Consider the following 15,684-nt stretch of genomic DNA (forward strand, 5'->3'; position numbering starts at 1 on the left):
CGTGCATTGAACGTGGCGCACTTCAGACGCCACAAAAACACCGAACTACGCGCTCGTCTCCGTGTTTATCACCGGTTAACAATCTGAACTAACTAAAAACCAAAACACTTCGTCGAAGTTTTAGTTGATGAAGCTTTTTTCTCGCGGCTCAAGCGGCGGTGAATAGGGTCAGGAAAAAGGCTAAAGTGCAATGACAAGTTGTATTGACAACTAAAGTTTTGGATTACAAATTGAATTGGGAATTCACCAATAATTACAAATTATTACAAAACAAATGTGCTAATCTAATTAAATGAAAAAAATATAATTGTGTAATATTAGTAAAGATAATAGAATTGTTAAATGAATTTTTTGTGCAAGTGAAGTGTCTCAACACATAACACCAGCAGCGGCTATTAATCAGCAATTGGATTTCAATAATTATAGGTAAGCTACATAGTTAATAACTCAATGAAATCAGAGGGACACACTTTGGAATGAATAAGATAGACAATTTCGTTGAGACAGATTAGTTTGATATAAAAAATATATAGTAAAATTGAAGAGAAAGTTTAGGATTGGTGTATTTAAGTTAATAGTCGATTTTATTAAATAGAATTGCTATAAAATAGACATTAAAATAGTTATTAATTAAATGCATTACTTATCTTTCAATTACTAGTCTATATTGACATAATATTCGATAGAATTGTTCAAAAATAGACTTTAAAGTAGTTATTAATTGTATGCCTTAATTGTCTTTCAATTAGTAGTCCCTGTTGACATAATATTCGATAGAATTACTAAAAAATAGACTTTAATATAGTTGGCAATTGAATGACCTTTTTGTACTTCACGTAGTAGTCCATTTTAACATTATAATAGAGAGTTGTCGAAAGATAGGCGAGAGTAGTTGAGAATTGTTGGAAGAAAGACTTAAAAATAATTTTCAATTGAGACTACATAACGAAAGTAATTCTTAAAAATAATTTTCAATTGAGACTAAATAACGAAAGTAATTCTTAGACCATAAAAATTTGTTGTATTTTAGTATTCCAAATCATATTAGACTGAACTATATAAATACCTATCCTTGATTGTTCCTTGTCCGTAAAGTTTAGTTAATAGGTACATTTAGAAACTTCCAAAACCAACTCCTTCTAAATACTTTAAATTAGTATGAAGTAACAACCCCAAATTAACAGTTTATTTTCCCCTCTTCATTTGCCACATTTGTGTGTTTATTTTGCTCAACATTTGATATTATCAATTTTGTTTGTTTTTTATCCTGACCAAGGCTGTGGGGTGAGAGATTCAAACCGCTATCGAATACTCTAAACTTGCTTGATTTGTAATCTCTCCTCACACAGACAGTGTCGGTGTGAGCAATAGGAATTCGAGTACAACAAATGCGAGTTCGAAAATTGTACTCCCACAATTCGGTTTCGAACTTGTTCTCATTTGCGGCTTCGAATTTCTGGTTTCACCGCAAAGGTGAGGCATAACATGCATAAGTGAGAGCGAGATGGCAACTTGATTCGGCCATTTGAAGGCACTTGATAATGCAATTGGATAGACGGAGATGGGGAGATATATGTATATGTATTTCTTGTTGTTTTTTATATTGATGCTCAGATATTTGAATTATGCCCGAGCAGTCAAAGTGAGACATTGGCGCTTCGAGCACGTAGTCGCGGCACATAACAATCAAAAAGAACAAGCAACAAAAAGAGGCAAAAAAGAAAAACAAAAATTACCGAAAAAACAAACGCGCATCCGTTGTTGGATGATTCCGATCCATATGAGATACAAATAAAAATCTATATACCATATATATAACATGCTGAAGATGGATGGCCAGCAAAGTGTTTTCATCGATGACGTTTAAAATACAATTTCGCCGTCGCTGTTGATGGATAACTTGAAAAATTTGGTGTGAAATGTTTCCTCGGTTATACACCAAGAATTCTTCTCTGTGACAAATTCGATCAGTTCTCTGGATCTCAATCAGTCTAGGTCGATATATGTACATATGTGTGCGTGTATGTGTATGTGTTTGTGAAAACCTTTGGCCATTTAGCGCTAATTGCGGCCAACAACAAGAAAGTCAAGTGCAATTGCCATTTGGCTGGTTTGGTTTACCTGCCTGCAAGCCAAGACCAAATTAACCCAATTTCCCAAAGCCGGCACTAACGGATTAACTTTCGTCATACGAAAAGGCCATTACGAGTTTGGCCAAAAACAAATTTGTTCTCTCGGAGACAACATCAACTCAATTTAATGTGCAAGTGAAGTGAAGAAAAATTGGTAGAACAACATTTAATACAAGAACATATTGAATGCAAAACTCCGTCGGCAGATTCAGTTAATTGTGAGTAAACAATTGCTTAATGTTAAATTTAAAACAAAGCAAAGTGCATTATTTACAAACAATTTTCTTCAAGATCTTAATAAGTAAAACCAAAAATGTTCAAAATTTTTAGTGAGATCTTATGGGAATGGGTTAGAAAACTAAAAAATTTTTAAAGAGCTGAAAAAAGTGGATCGATTCAACAATTGTTTATACTAAAAATAGTTTACATTTTTATATCTTAATTTTTGTTATTTTTATTAGCTGTTCTCAGGTTTATTAGTTTAGAAATTTCAAATTCCAATTTATAGTTTAAATTTAAACTTTTAGAAATGGCCAGAAATTTAAAATATATTCTGATAAATTTGGATTTTAGCAAATTATAAAAATCTCAAAAAGCTGAATTATGTTTATTTTAAATTTTACCAACCAATATGTTATGCCGTTTTTCAAAAATAGTTCTTTATTTTCTTTTAATATCACATTTCCACTTCTTTTTTTAAGAACTTGTAATTTAATAAAGATAAAAAACGTGGGTTGTAAATTTGATTAACTTATCAATAAATAAATAAAACTGTTTAACTTATATTAATTTCCAAAATTATTAAAAAAATTATCAGTCTTAATGACTTAATCAAATGTTGACAAGTGCTAGAGGATACTAGTGGGTTTACTTTATAAATAATTATTAATAAAAATCAAATACTTTTTGAGCTCAACAATTCTTGTCTTAACCAATAACACAGAACGCTAAAAATGAGCCGAACCTAAAACCCACAGACCAGAATACACTTCTCTAATACATTATCGTCCGAATCCAAATCTTTAAAGTTGTCAGGACTTAAAGGAATCTTTTCAGTAACTTAAAAGTTTCAAAATGTGTGGTTTTTGTGTGTTTTTTAAGCACCAATATTTTTGGTTGTTTATTTGGATTCAGTGCATCATAATCTTTTACACTCTGATCTCTGCGTCTGGTTTTTGGTGGCCTGAGTAATTTTTAAGTAGCACTGATTGAAATGTATATAATTATCGAGGCATTCTTGAAAACATATTATAACAAAAGCAGAACTGTCTTTTGACTAAAAAACAAATTTGTTCCGACTTTTCGTATGTTTTGTTAACCTTCAAATGTAGATAAATGTAGAATAATATTATAAAATTTGGGGAACTATTATTACATATTTAATTAAAGATTTTTGTAGGACTCGCACTTGAATTAGTTGAAAAGTTTGAAAAATGTTTAGATAGATATTCAGATCTACAAATAAGCAATACTTTTTAAAACTGTGTCGCAGTGAAAACGAATTGTTTCTAACGCTTGATATATTGTTGAATCTTCTCTTAACTTAAAACTAGTTCTTTTTACTCTAGTACTCAAAATTAAGTCCTGGGGATGTATGTATGGATGTTAGTTATTCAGTTGGTCTGTCATTTCTTTAAGCACAATTTTGATTACTAATTTGGATGGGCTTCCAATTTTGAAAAATACTTCAGTTTAAAGTATTTTCCTTGCAAAAAATATATATTTTAAGTCAGCGACATTTACTTCAGGTGCTAAATTACCCAGAGACATTTACTTTGCAATTCATTATCCTAGAAATAAATCAAAGATGAAATCGGGTCTTTCATGCAAGAGTTTCTTTGTGATATCTATTGATATCTTCTATTTCGTTTGACGATATCTAAGAGAATATAAATGTATCCCGGCACTTATTGTACCGACACATAAAGAACAAAACAGCAACAACAACGACAAAGAACTGGCGAGTCTCTGGAAGTTTGCGTGTTTGGTATCATTTTTTTTTTAGCAGAAACCAAAAAGCAAAAAATGATTTTTTGATTTATAAAACTGAAAATAATATAATGACAGCAACAGCAGCAGGAATAAATATGATGAATAGTGGCTCCAGGCGCAGGTTGAGAGAAAAAGGGAAGACTCTGACTTTCCACTCTCTTAGATAAGTGTGTGTGCAGTTCCCTGTGTGTGTGTGTGTGTTTTGGTTTGTGTACCTAGTGACCAATTAACTTTCTATATCTCTCTCTGCCTCTATGTTGTGTGTCCACATTATGCAATCTTTGAAAGGGCATTCTTTTGATCTGGATCTACCCCCGCGGGGCGAGCTGTAAATGCAAATGAAAGTGACCTACATCAAGTGGCATTTTTCCCTCTATTCTTTGCCCATGTGTTATTAAAAGTCCACCACATGCCGGGGCGGCACTAGAGACCAGACACCCAGGGAGATAGACCACATATACATAGGATATATATGTATATATATAGTATTACATAAGTAGAAGTTGCCAGGAAGATTCAAGTCTCATCGCTTGAGAGACTTTTAGCTTAGCTTCAAGCTACTTTTCTGTAATAGAATTTCATTCATTGGCCACATGCTGTGGGGACTTCCCCTTTTTTAGTTTTTTTTGCTTTAGCTGAACACGCCATATTTACCTATTTACGTTTATATAGTCCATACATATATATAGTTGGATTAGCCTCTTACCTCTGACCTACGTCCCTCCTTTCCCTTCCCCTTCCCCCTTCCCATTTTGTCAGTTATTTTTCATTCGCCTGTGACATTTCGCCTCTTGTTGTGCCTCTTAATTATTTCGGAAAATGCCTGCATTTCGTTTTAATGAAGTGAAAATTCCTTCTAGTTGATAAAGAGCACGCAACCACAAAAAAAAAACAGTGAGCAAAGAGAGAAAATGTGAAATATTACTAAACACAGAATAAAAAAACAAACAAATATCGGAAACGCACCTCAAAAAAACAAAATGGAAAATATGAAAATGTCCCGAATAAATTTTTAGAACAAAGATGAAGGAAAAGTTAAAAAAAAGTAACTAAATTAGTTGGATATTACTTATTTATTTAAATGAAAACTTTATCACATTGTTCTTTAGTTGCTAAGCTTTATTTTAAAATAATTATTTATGTTTTTAAGACAATGCGAAAACAAGGCCTAGAGAGAAGAGTAAATCTTAAGGATTAATTGAGAGTTTAAATTTAAAAGGGCCAAGTGTGAACCCAACTAACAATTTATAAAAGAATTTTTAAAGATTGATTTACCATTTCTAAAGCAGTTTGTAAATTTTAATACACTTTTTGTTTATACATACTTGCAAAAACATCGTTTCTATTTCGATATATACCTTTATTCTAAATTAAGATTTTACATTTATCCTGATAAAGCAAAATTTCATTTAGATTAAAGCAAATTAATGTAATATCAGCATATGGTCCTTTTATTAAATTTTTCAATTCATCCCAACTTCTATGAATCAATCTATTTATAGATAAAATTACAATAAATAAGGACCTAAAGAAGCTAAAGGTGCCGCTAGTTTCTCTGTTTCTCTCCTCTCATATCTAATCACATATTATCTTTAATTGAGTACTTTTCCAACAAGGCCAATTGCCCCCACCCCACCAGTTATAATTTGAAATTGTCTTAATTATTAAAAGATCAACTTAGGCAAACAACCACAAAAACATATAAAAAATACCTTTGATGGGTTAGAAAACCCATCCAATTCATTATTGGTAACAAAACAACCATCTTAATTATCGGTGAAGAAAAAACTGAACCCAAGCCCAGTTATTTTTTTTACAAATGTCGCCTTCAACCATTATTACAGATTTCGTTCAAATAGCTTGGTCTTGGGCCAATTGGCGGGGGGTAAGCCAGGGGCAGCCATTGTACCGCCGCTGTACCAGGTCATAAATCATAATTTTTAATATTTCTTGTCAACATGGGCGTAGCTCGTGTATGTGTAAACATGACGATTCTAAAAATTCCGACATGGGGTTCTACAAAAACAGAAAACACAACAAACACCAAGGCAACACCACAGAAATATGAGGAAAAGGTATTTGCGCACGCGCAGAGACACACACTCATTGGCAAATGATGCCATCTCGCTCGCTCCTGTGCGATGTGAATGACAAAAAACAAAACAAAAAGTCACTCTCAGCCACTAGGCACTCGACAGTCGGCGCACACACAAATGCAAGTGGACCCATTAAAAAGTCATAAAAATTTGTAAGCACCTCATAAAAATAGTCATAAATATTATTTTTGTTTTGTTCTTTGGTTTTCGATATTGCCATCTCGTTTGCTCACGCATTTGCGGTTCACTCACTCACTCTCAACCCTCGTCACAGTGGCTCATAATTTTTATGAGTTTTTGAATTGTTTTCCAAATTCATGTCTCTCTTTCACACTCCATTGTTGCGGTTTTTACACCCATAATTTACGATCCTACGGTTATGTAATCGTTGAGAGTTGGAGACAAAAAGAGACAGCATTAGCATCATAATGAAACTGTTGACAGGATCAGCAAGGACAACTCAATTGGCTTCTGTTATAGAGTGGGAAAAGAAAGGACATTTGTTAGCATTTTAAAAGGTCGAACCACAAAAATGGTTTAATTTTTACAGTGTTTTGACTTATGTTGTCATTTTATGAAGCTTGTTGACTAGTGTAGACTTAGTCTGTTATTAATCTCCTAACTAAATAACTATTTAAATGATCGTTTGTATTGTTTTTTTCAATATCTTAAACTATTTGAACTCTTATCCCTGAAAATATTTTATTAAACTGCTGCCAATTAGATATTGGTTTTTGTGTGAGTAACCATCGAACGATCGACCGATCACTTAAGGTTAAATTAAAAATTCAAAATAGAAATGAAAAGCAATAAATTATTTATTTTGGATCTCTTTGTTTTTTTTTGAAAATTGTTTTTCGTGAGGCGACAAGCGGTTCAATTGGTGTTAATTAAATCCAAAACGAATTCGCATTGAACCAAAAATTATACTCATAAACGAGAAAAAGAGAGAGAGAGAGACGAAGAATAATGTGGTGAAACAGAAGACAGAAGCCGCTTGCCCCATCGAACGGATGATGGTTTCCAGGGTTCTTTGCGTTTGGTTGGCATGTTTTGCCTTATTCCCTTCATAAGAAAGCCATAAATTATAAATGAGCGACATTTTTTCCTCTTATATTGTTGGTCGATCGACGGCGACGACGACGACGACGACGACTACGACGATGATCATGATGATGACGAGGGAGCAAACAAGGCAAAGTCGATTTTTCCTTTGTCAATTTTCATTTTTTTCAGTTTTCTTTCTAAATACTTACTTATGCCTGCAAATGGGAGTGAAATTTTCATTGTTCTGTCTGTTTGTCTGTATATCTTTTAGTAAAACCGCAGAACGAATTTCCTTTTCTCCTTGTCTCTTTCTTTTCCTTTCTACTTTCTCGGTGTCTTGAAGGGCACAGGTAAGTAAGAGTAAACAAACAGAAACTGAGAATTGAGTTGCACATGCGCAGTGTCCCCGCGATAAATCAATTGTTGACAGACAGCTGAAAAGGGTTTCTCTCTGTCTTTGTTTGGGGAGGGCGATAATTTTTGAACTACAATTTCAGATGATTAAAATTAAACGTTTTTGCATATTAAACAAATGCACCTTTAACCACTGTGCACACTGTTAATATCTTCACGTACCGATTGGTTGGCTGCTTGGTTCGTCCCTCTTCCATATAGATATATGGTTTTGCCGACTTTCTTTAAGCATTTTCTTTTTAAATATTATTATTATTATTATTATTATTATTTTTGGAACGGTAAAGAACCAAGCCGAACCTTGTGGTTTCTCCTGGTGTTCGAATGTTATCGAACTGGCCAAGTCTCAAGCCTAAGCATTGGTATTATGTGCATGCAATTTTTATGCCGGGCACCGCCCACTCTCTTTCTCTACTTCTCCTCTCTTGCCAAACCATGCCCTCCATCTATCCCCCTTTATTAACAGCCGCTTCTTACTTAGTATCGGACACTTGGCGGAAATTTCTGGTTGCACTTGCTTACTCAAAGACTCCATCGCAGATACCAAATGCTTGTCCAAGGAGTCGGTAGAAGGAATAACCACAAAATATACACACACACACCAATATATATATGTATATGTATATAGCCTCAAAGCGTTGGAAAAGAAAGAAGCAAAAAAAAAGTACAAAACGCAATGGCAAAAGAGGCCAAGCCAAGGAGGCCCCCAAAAACAATGCAACGACCTCAGCAAAAGCCAAAGCCAAATCGTCCTCCTTTGGCCTCACTTCCTCTTTTGCCCTTCGTTGGTTTTTCGAAACCAATAATTTTGATTCAGTGGGCAATTTAACCCTTTAGCATGTTGTCCAAATGAAAGGAGTTGAGTGGAGAGTTGGCTTTAAATTAAAACGACTTACATCAACTTTTGGGCTTCAAGATACAACACAAAACAAAATAAGCAAAAACACAACAAAAAAATGAAATGAAAATGGCCAACTCAAGACAGAGATTTATTTGATGAGAACAAGAGAGGACGACGGAATGTGGGCAAAGAATAAAAACTTTGCCTTCGAGTCCAAAAGCAAATGCAACGGTATTTTCCAAAAAGCAGTTAAGAATTACAGTCCAAATGCCCAGCTAGCGCCACAATTTCATGATTCAAATTATAAGGTTGAGCATTTTTCTATTGATTTTAAACTTTTCCCTCTAAACGAATTGAAAGCAATGAAAACTAAGACAAAGAGCAGGAAGGAAGTCTTTGGGCACTTTAACTAACTTTAAATATTATATAATAAATGAAAGTGCACTATATAATTTTAAAGTTTGTAGAAATTCGAATAGTCTCTACTGTGAATCAGTTTGTTTTACAAGAAACACTTTAAGGACATTTGAACGAATTAGATTCTCTTTAACTTAATAAATATTGAAACATAGTTATAAGTTTAGGTAAAATCTAAAAGTCCTCATCAAAAGTAATAATGCCATGAAAAGAGGATCCCATCTTGATTTTGGGCTAATTTCCATAATCAAATCACTTACAGTTTTTTTCTTGTTGATGGGAATGGGAATTAATGTAGGTTTAATTTTTGCCTCTATCTGTAGCTTAATGCAAATATATGTATATAAGTTTGCTATGCAGCACAGAAGCTCTCGAGGCATACAACACATCTCATTCAGTCATCTTCAACTGCAAATAGTTACTTAAATGTATCTCGAAATGAGATCTTGCCACATAAGAAGGGGAGGGCGTGGATTAGGCAACACCTACAAACGATTCACAGAATTCAACCAAAACAGAAACTCATATTCTTCTTCACGTTTATTTTCGCTTATTCCAGATACGAATCGTTGTACCAATCTCCAGCATGGATCCCGATTGCTTTGCCATGTCTTCGTACCAGTTTGTCAACTCGCTGGCCTCCTGCTATCCGCAGCAGATGAATCCACAGCAAAGCCATGCGGTTGGTGGCAACAGTGGGGCAAGTACAAACGGCGCTGGCGGAGGAGGGGGCGGCGGGCCTGGTGGCAGCGGCGGCGGTGCCAATTCGGGGGCAGCCACACCGGGGGCAAATGATTATTTTCCAGCAGCGGCTGCTTATACGCCAAATCTCTATCCAAATACACCGCAAGCTCATTATGCCAATCAGGCGGCTGCCTATGGAGGACAGGGAAATCCCGATATGGTGGACTATACACAATTGCAGCCGCAACGTTTATTGCTTCAGCAGCAGCAGCAGCAACAACAGCAGCAGCAACAGCAACATGTTGCTGCCGTTGTAGCCCAACAACAGCAGCAGCAGCAACTTCACCCGCAACAGCAGCAACAAACACAGCAGCAACAGCAGCAGCAGCAGACAAACATCAGCTGTAAATATGCCAACGATCCGACAACGCCGACGGGTGGCAGTAACAACAATAACAACAATAGTTCAAGTAGTAATAACAATAACAACAATCAATCATTGGCCAGTCCCCAGGATCTATCCACACGCGACATATCGCCCAAATTGTCACCCAGTTCAGTAGTGGAGAGTGTCGCGAGGTCTCTGAACAAAGGAGTCTTAGGCGGTAGTCTAGCAGCCGCAGCAGCCGCCGTAAGTCTCAACAATAATCACAGTGGGGGTGGTCCTGTAGGCGGTGGACCTGGCGTCCAGGTGCCAATGCACAGTCCGGGCGGCGGTGATTCGGATTCAGAGAGCGACAGCGGCAACGAGGCTGGCAGCAGTCAGAATAGCGGCAATGGCAAAAAGAATCCACCACAAATCTATCCATGGATGAAAAGAGTGCATCTTGGGCAAAGTAAGTACACAACTTAAAGTATTCAAGTTAATTAAGATTCGATGGGTATTCATACTCATTCTATTCTCCCCTATTAGAAAGACAAATTCTCTACTACTGATGTGGTAGATATAGGTCAAAATTAAAGAGATTAAATTAAAAAAAATCGATTGCTAATCATTTTTGAACATATCAAATGATATATATGAACCATTTAATACTACAAAATTCTGTGTGTTGGAATACAATTCGAATTCTAATTCAAACTGAATTAATTGCATCTGAAATGAATCGAGTATGTAGTTGTGGGTTATGTGAATGATTCATGATTCATTGAGTGTGATAATTGCCAAGCAAATACTTGACAAATGAATAACAATTTCTCTCTAATTCATTCACATTATTCATTCTGTCTGGTCTCACCTGCCCGCGCATGTTGTAAGCGTATATATCTAACATATATCCATATGTATAACTCTCAGAAGCACCAAATTGTCTGGCAAACAGAGTTGAGGCTGGTTCCGCAGTGCGCCGAGCATCTTGTCAAAATACATAAACAATAACAACATTTCCATCGCACTCGAAACACTCGTACTCGTACTCGAACTCGCATTCACACTTACACATTTTCCCCATTTTTCGTTTCTTGACGCTGCGTGAAAATGAAGAAGGTATAACAACAACTTCGACCGCGAAAATCGTGGCGCGTGAAAAATCATGTAAACAAAAGCGTTTCCCCCGGCAACCCCACAGACTCCCACAATAACTCATAAAACTACGAGAGATAGAAATCATCCCTACTTGAATAAATCTCACACCTTTCTCGTTATGGTTTATATTTAAAATTTAATTTCTATTGAAACGAAGCCCAAAGAATCGAAATTTGTGAACGAAAAATTGTTGATCGATTTTTCTTCTTCGATGAAGTCTGTACAGAATTTCCCTATCTTACTCACTCTCTGTCTAGTTCTCTCTCCCTTCGACTCATGACAATGCTATTGATGATTATTGAACTATTGACCCGTTTGCAGAAATATCAATATTTCAGTTCTCAGGTGTAAAATGATAGAGTGGAATAAAACTAATGGTGAATGCGAAAGGGGAGGAGGCAGTCTTTGGGGATAATTAATTAGAGAGCAAATTGTTTGACATTTTCGTTGGCTCATTTATTTTATTTCGTTTGACTTGAAGGAGGTACAAAAAATATTTAATTAACGATTCTTTATAGCTATTTCATCGAACAGAATGTGCAACAAAGTTTTTTTCGGCAACTCTTGTTAAAACCTTTGAAAAATTGCAATAAACGACCTAAAATACTTTAAAATACTTGTATAAATTTCTTAGGTAAATCTCTAAAGACAGAAAGATTAAATTCATTAATATTAAAATGGCATTTTAACTGACTGCGAGTATGGGTCGTTCATTCAGTAGAGAAAAATATGTTATATGATGGTTGCCATAGCTCAAAAAAAAAATTTGTTCCTTTTTTTTTGCTGTAACTCTTGAACCGCGCTGTTCAATAGAGTTCATAATATGAAATTGGTATTGGATAATTGCCAACTAGCTAGCAGTTAGTTATGGAAATTGCATTTCATTCATGTAGATATTTTCCAGGGCAGCAGCACTTGACAATTCGAAATCACAACATGTCAGCCAATTAAAGAGACGTTGAAAGCAACTGCAAAAGCAACATCAACAATCAAGTCAGGCAAATAACAAGCCCAAGCAAGCCAAACATATTGATTAACGTTACGCGATTTTTCCATTTCCATTTCCATTTGTATGGAAACTCGTTTTTCCCTCTCTCTCTCTCTCTCTCGTGCACAGTTCCAATCAATGGGGGCATATTGTTATTATTGTTATTTATGTATCTGTAACTCATGGCAGCCATACTCAAACACCAACAACAACAACAACATGCAAAAACCAACTGCAACAAGATCGACAATAAGAAACCTCAGTTATGCAAATTCTAGAACAAGTGGGAAGCGGTAAAATAATTACAGTTTGAAGTGAAATGAAAGATCATGAATGAAACTCGGTATAAAAATGAAGTTTTATCTCCATCTCCTTTTCTCCTTGTCTCTCTTCATATATTTGCATCTACAATTTGCCTTGAGTCTCCCCAACCGTCTAGTGTGCCTTTAGTTTTTATGCATCGATGAAATTTAATTACATTCTATCATATTCTGTTGAGGGCAATGTGAAGCGCAGCCAGCTATATAGTTTTCTATATATGCACATACACGAAGAGAGAGACATGCATTCTTATTTAAAATATATATATTTTTGTTCCCATACATGCCAATTAAATTACTTTTCAAGGAGGCCCAACTAAAGTCTTTGTAAAGTTAAAAACAGAATTTAGTCCATGATAACTGAACACTTCAGTAATTCGTTCGATTCAGTTTAAATTATGGGATTTTTAGTGTAAAACACCAAGAAAAGTAGTAAAAATCGAATTTCTTTCGTTCTTAATTATTGAATAAGGTAATGAATATAATATAAGAATAAATATGTATATTCTTTTAAAAAATCAAATACCTGGCATTCATTTTAAATTCTAAACAAATAAACTCTATTCTTAATTAAAAATGTTTTACCAAAAATGAAAAACATTCAACATCTCTGCTAAATATAATTAATATATAAATAGATCCCTGAGATACACAAAAAATCGCAATGTCGTATTATCTGCTTTTATTGGGTTATCAATAAATTTATATAACCAAAAATACAAAAAATATGTTCTGTATAAATATATTTTCATTCTTTGTTTTCCTTTGTGTTGTCTCAGGTTTAGGTACCTTTTACAAAGTTAAATTTATGAATTTACACATTTATTCAACATCTAATTTAGCAGAATTAATTTAGCAACCTAAACTTTCTCGAGTTTTTTATGTATACATTAATTGTTATTTAAAATGCAACATGTTAAACATTTCTGAAAATATGTTTTAGACCAAAATTCTACTCATTAAATAAAGGACTCATAGAAATAAATCAATGTTACCTATAACTTTTGATCCCAATTCAAGCAAAAAAGCTTTAATACTTTTGAAATATTTGCTGAATATATATATATATAAAATATGAAAATATTTTACGAAGAACTTTTATATACCAGATGTAAGATCTGGAAAAGGAAATACATTTTTAAAGATTTAAAGATTAATAAGATCATTTTTTTTCAAATTTAATTAGAATTATTTGTTTGTTTATATTTTAATGAATAATTTCTATTTAAATTTAATGACTTATATGGGGCCAACGAGTTCAACGAGTTTATGGGGGAGTTCTAAGAGTTCTGCTTTAAATGGAGTCTCTTATATAATTTCTACACATTCGAAAATCCTTGAAAAAGTCGGGAACTTTGTGTTCCACACTTTTGGTGTGCTTGACCAAATTAAAGCAATTAAAAATTTGCTGTTTTTTACTTAATCGCTAGTTAGCTAGCTGATATGTTTTATGTGGTACAGCCACATGATGTCCATGTTGAAAAACACAACTCAATTTTCGACAGCAAATGTCTTTATTAACATAAACCCCCCCAACGACTAACGCCGTGTTTAGTGTTAGTTGCACTTTTTAATTCTGTTCCTCAACTCGGAATTGCTATTACAATGGCTTCAGGTGCCAAGCAGCTCCAATACAAATAATAGTAATGAATATGGCAAAAAAGTGGATACCATGAAAGAGAGGAGAGGGGAGGGCCGAAGAGCGCTGATTAAAGTCCAGTAAAAACGAAAAAATATCAGCATGTTCAACAATTATGCAAATTTGAGTGCATGTTGCTGCTCCTCGGAGGGAAACCAAAAGAGGGAACGAACTGTGTGTAGCTGATTGCCTATAATCACGTCAAGTCAACTTGTGGGTACTTCAGCAACTTTTTCCCCACTCTTTATGTTTGTAGTTGTTTTTTTTGCAGTTTCTTTTAAATATATAAAATTTTAAACGCCATCTTTGTCCACAAATTAGACACGAAGGCGAGAATGAGAGAATTCTGCGAAACACCTTGGCCAGAAGCTGCAAAAGCTGCAGCAGAGAGAGAGAGCCATCATCGATGTCAGCTTCTTTAGCATATCCATTAAACGAGATCAGATATAGGTATGTCGATGTATGTATGTACATATATCCGATCTAAATATCGCATGCAATCTTGTGAAGTTGTTTGCATTCATTTGTCTAATTGACAAGACAAAAACTGGCAAAATTCCAAGCGAAATTTTGTCTAAACAGATCATCAAAGAGGCTGGGCTATATGCAGATATATATATATATATTTGTATACTCTTACCTGCCACTGCGACATCACTTACGAAATGTCAAATGCTTATTATACTGCACCCACCCATATGAATTTCCCTCCCCTTCCTTCTATTCGGCCCTACAAATTGTCAATTTATTAAATTTGTGCAGAGACAGAAGACAAAAAATGCAGGCGGTCGTCGGGTCGGTTTCTCTGTCTTCTGTGGCATTCCTATGACCGACCACCGCACCCTAATTAGTGGGGATTTTTTCTTATATACAAGAAGAAGACACACAAAAATTTTCAAATGTTATCCAATTGTGTCTTCCGCCTTGGGGTGGGAGGGCACGAGGCAATTTGGCTGGAGTAAATTCGAGTATTTCAGTTTTTATCAGCATTTAACTTTAAAAGAAAGCGACCTACATTAAAAAATATAAACACATAAAGGCAAAAAAATATCTAATTTAATCTATTTCTATCTATTGATTGTGTCTAGCACGTTTCCAACTCCAAATTATTGATGAAAATCAACGACTATGTAAAACAAACATTTTCAACAAACTATTCCACCTTCGACCCATTATTATTTTCATTTATGGCCTTTTTCACAAATCTAAATTGCAAATGTCTTGGAAAAACGGCGCTTTTTTGCCCAAGATTTCATTTCATTTGGTTACGTTTTTATTTTTCGGACGATTTTTCTCTTGGAGCTCTGGTGCACAACCCGAAGGCCACGTTTTCAGATGCTCAGGATGTTATAGAAAATTAATAGTTTGCAAACGAGTTGGACGCCAGATACAAGATACGACAACAACAACAACTAAAACGAAGGCTGCTGCTGCTGCCAGGCAACAAAAATAAATATGATCTTGGACCTGAAAGTCTCTTCGACTCTTTTGAGTCTGGTCTGATCAGGTCTGCTGGGGTGTCTGTTGTCTGTTCACTGCAATGGACCTGCTGCTGCCGCTGCTGCTACTTGTGTCTATGCTGCTCAGAT

At 34.9% G+C, this 15,684-nt stretch overlaps 1 protein-coding gene across 2 annotated transcripts in view; it reads left to right on the top strand.

The window, feature by feature from the left end:
• LOC6647443 (homeotic protein Sex combs reduced) overlaps positions 1-15,684 on the top strand; it is a 31,828-nt gene continuing 16,144 nt past the window's right edge. Inside the window, exons 1-2 of one of the 2 annotated variants that reach the window (XM_023178617.2) lie at positions 1-426; positions 9,499-10,459. In XM_023178617.2, coding sequence (XP_023034385.1) covers positions 9,526-10,459 — 934 coding nt within the window. In that variant the 5' untranslated portion in view covers positions 1-426; positions 9,499-9,525. Of the gene's footprint in view, positions 427-1,658; positions 2,351-9,498; positions 10,460-15,684 lie in introns of those variants that run through there. The other variant, XM_002070771.4, reaches the window with a different exon arrangement.

Source organism: Drosophila willistoni, chromosome 3R (genome assembly GCF_018902025.1).
Source record: "Drosophila willistoni isolate 14030-0811.24 chromosome 3R, UCI_dwil_1.1, whole genome shotgun sequence".
Lineage (NCBI taxonomy): Eukaryota > Metazoa > Arthropoda > Insecta > Diptera > Drosophilidae > Drosophila > Drosophila willistoni.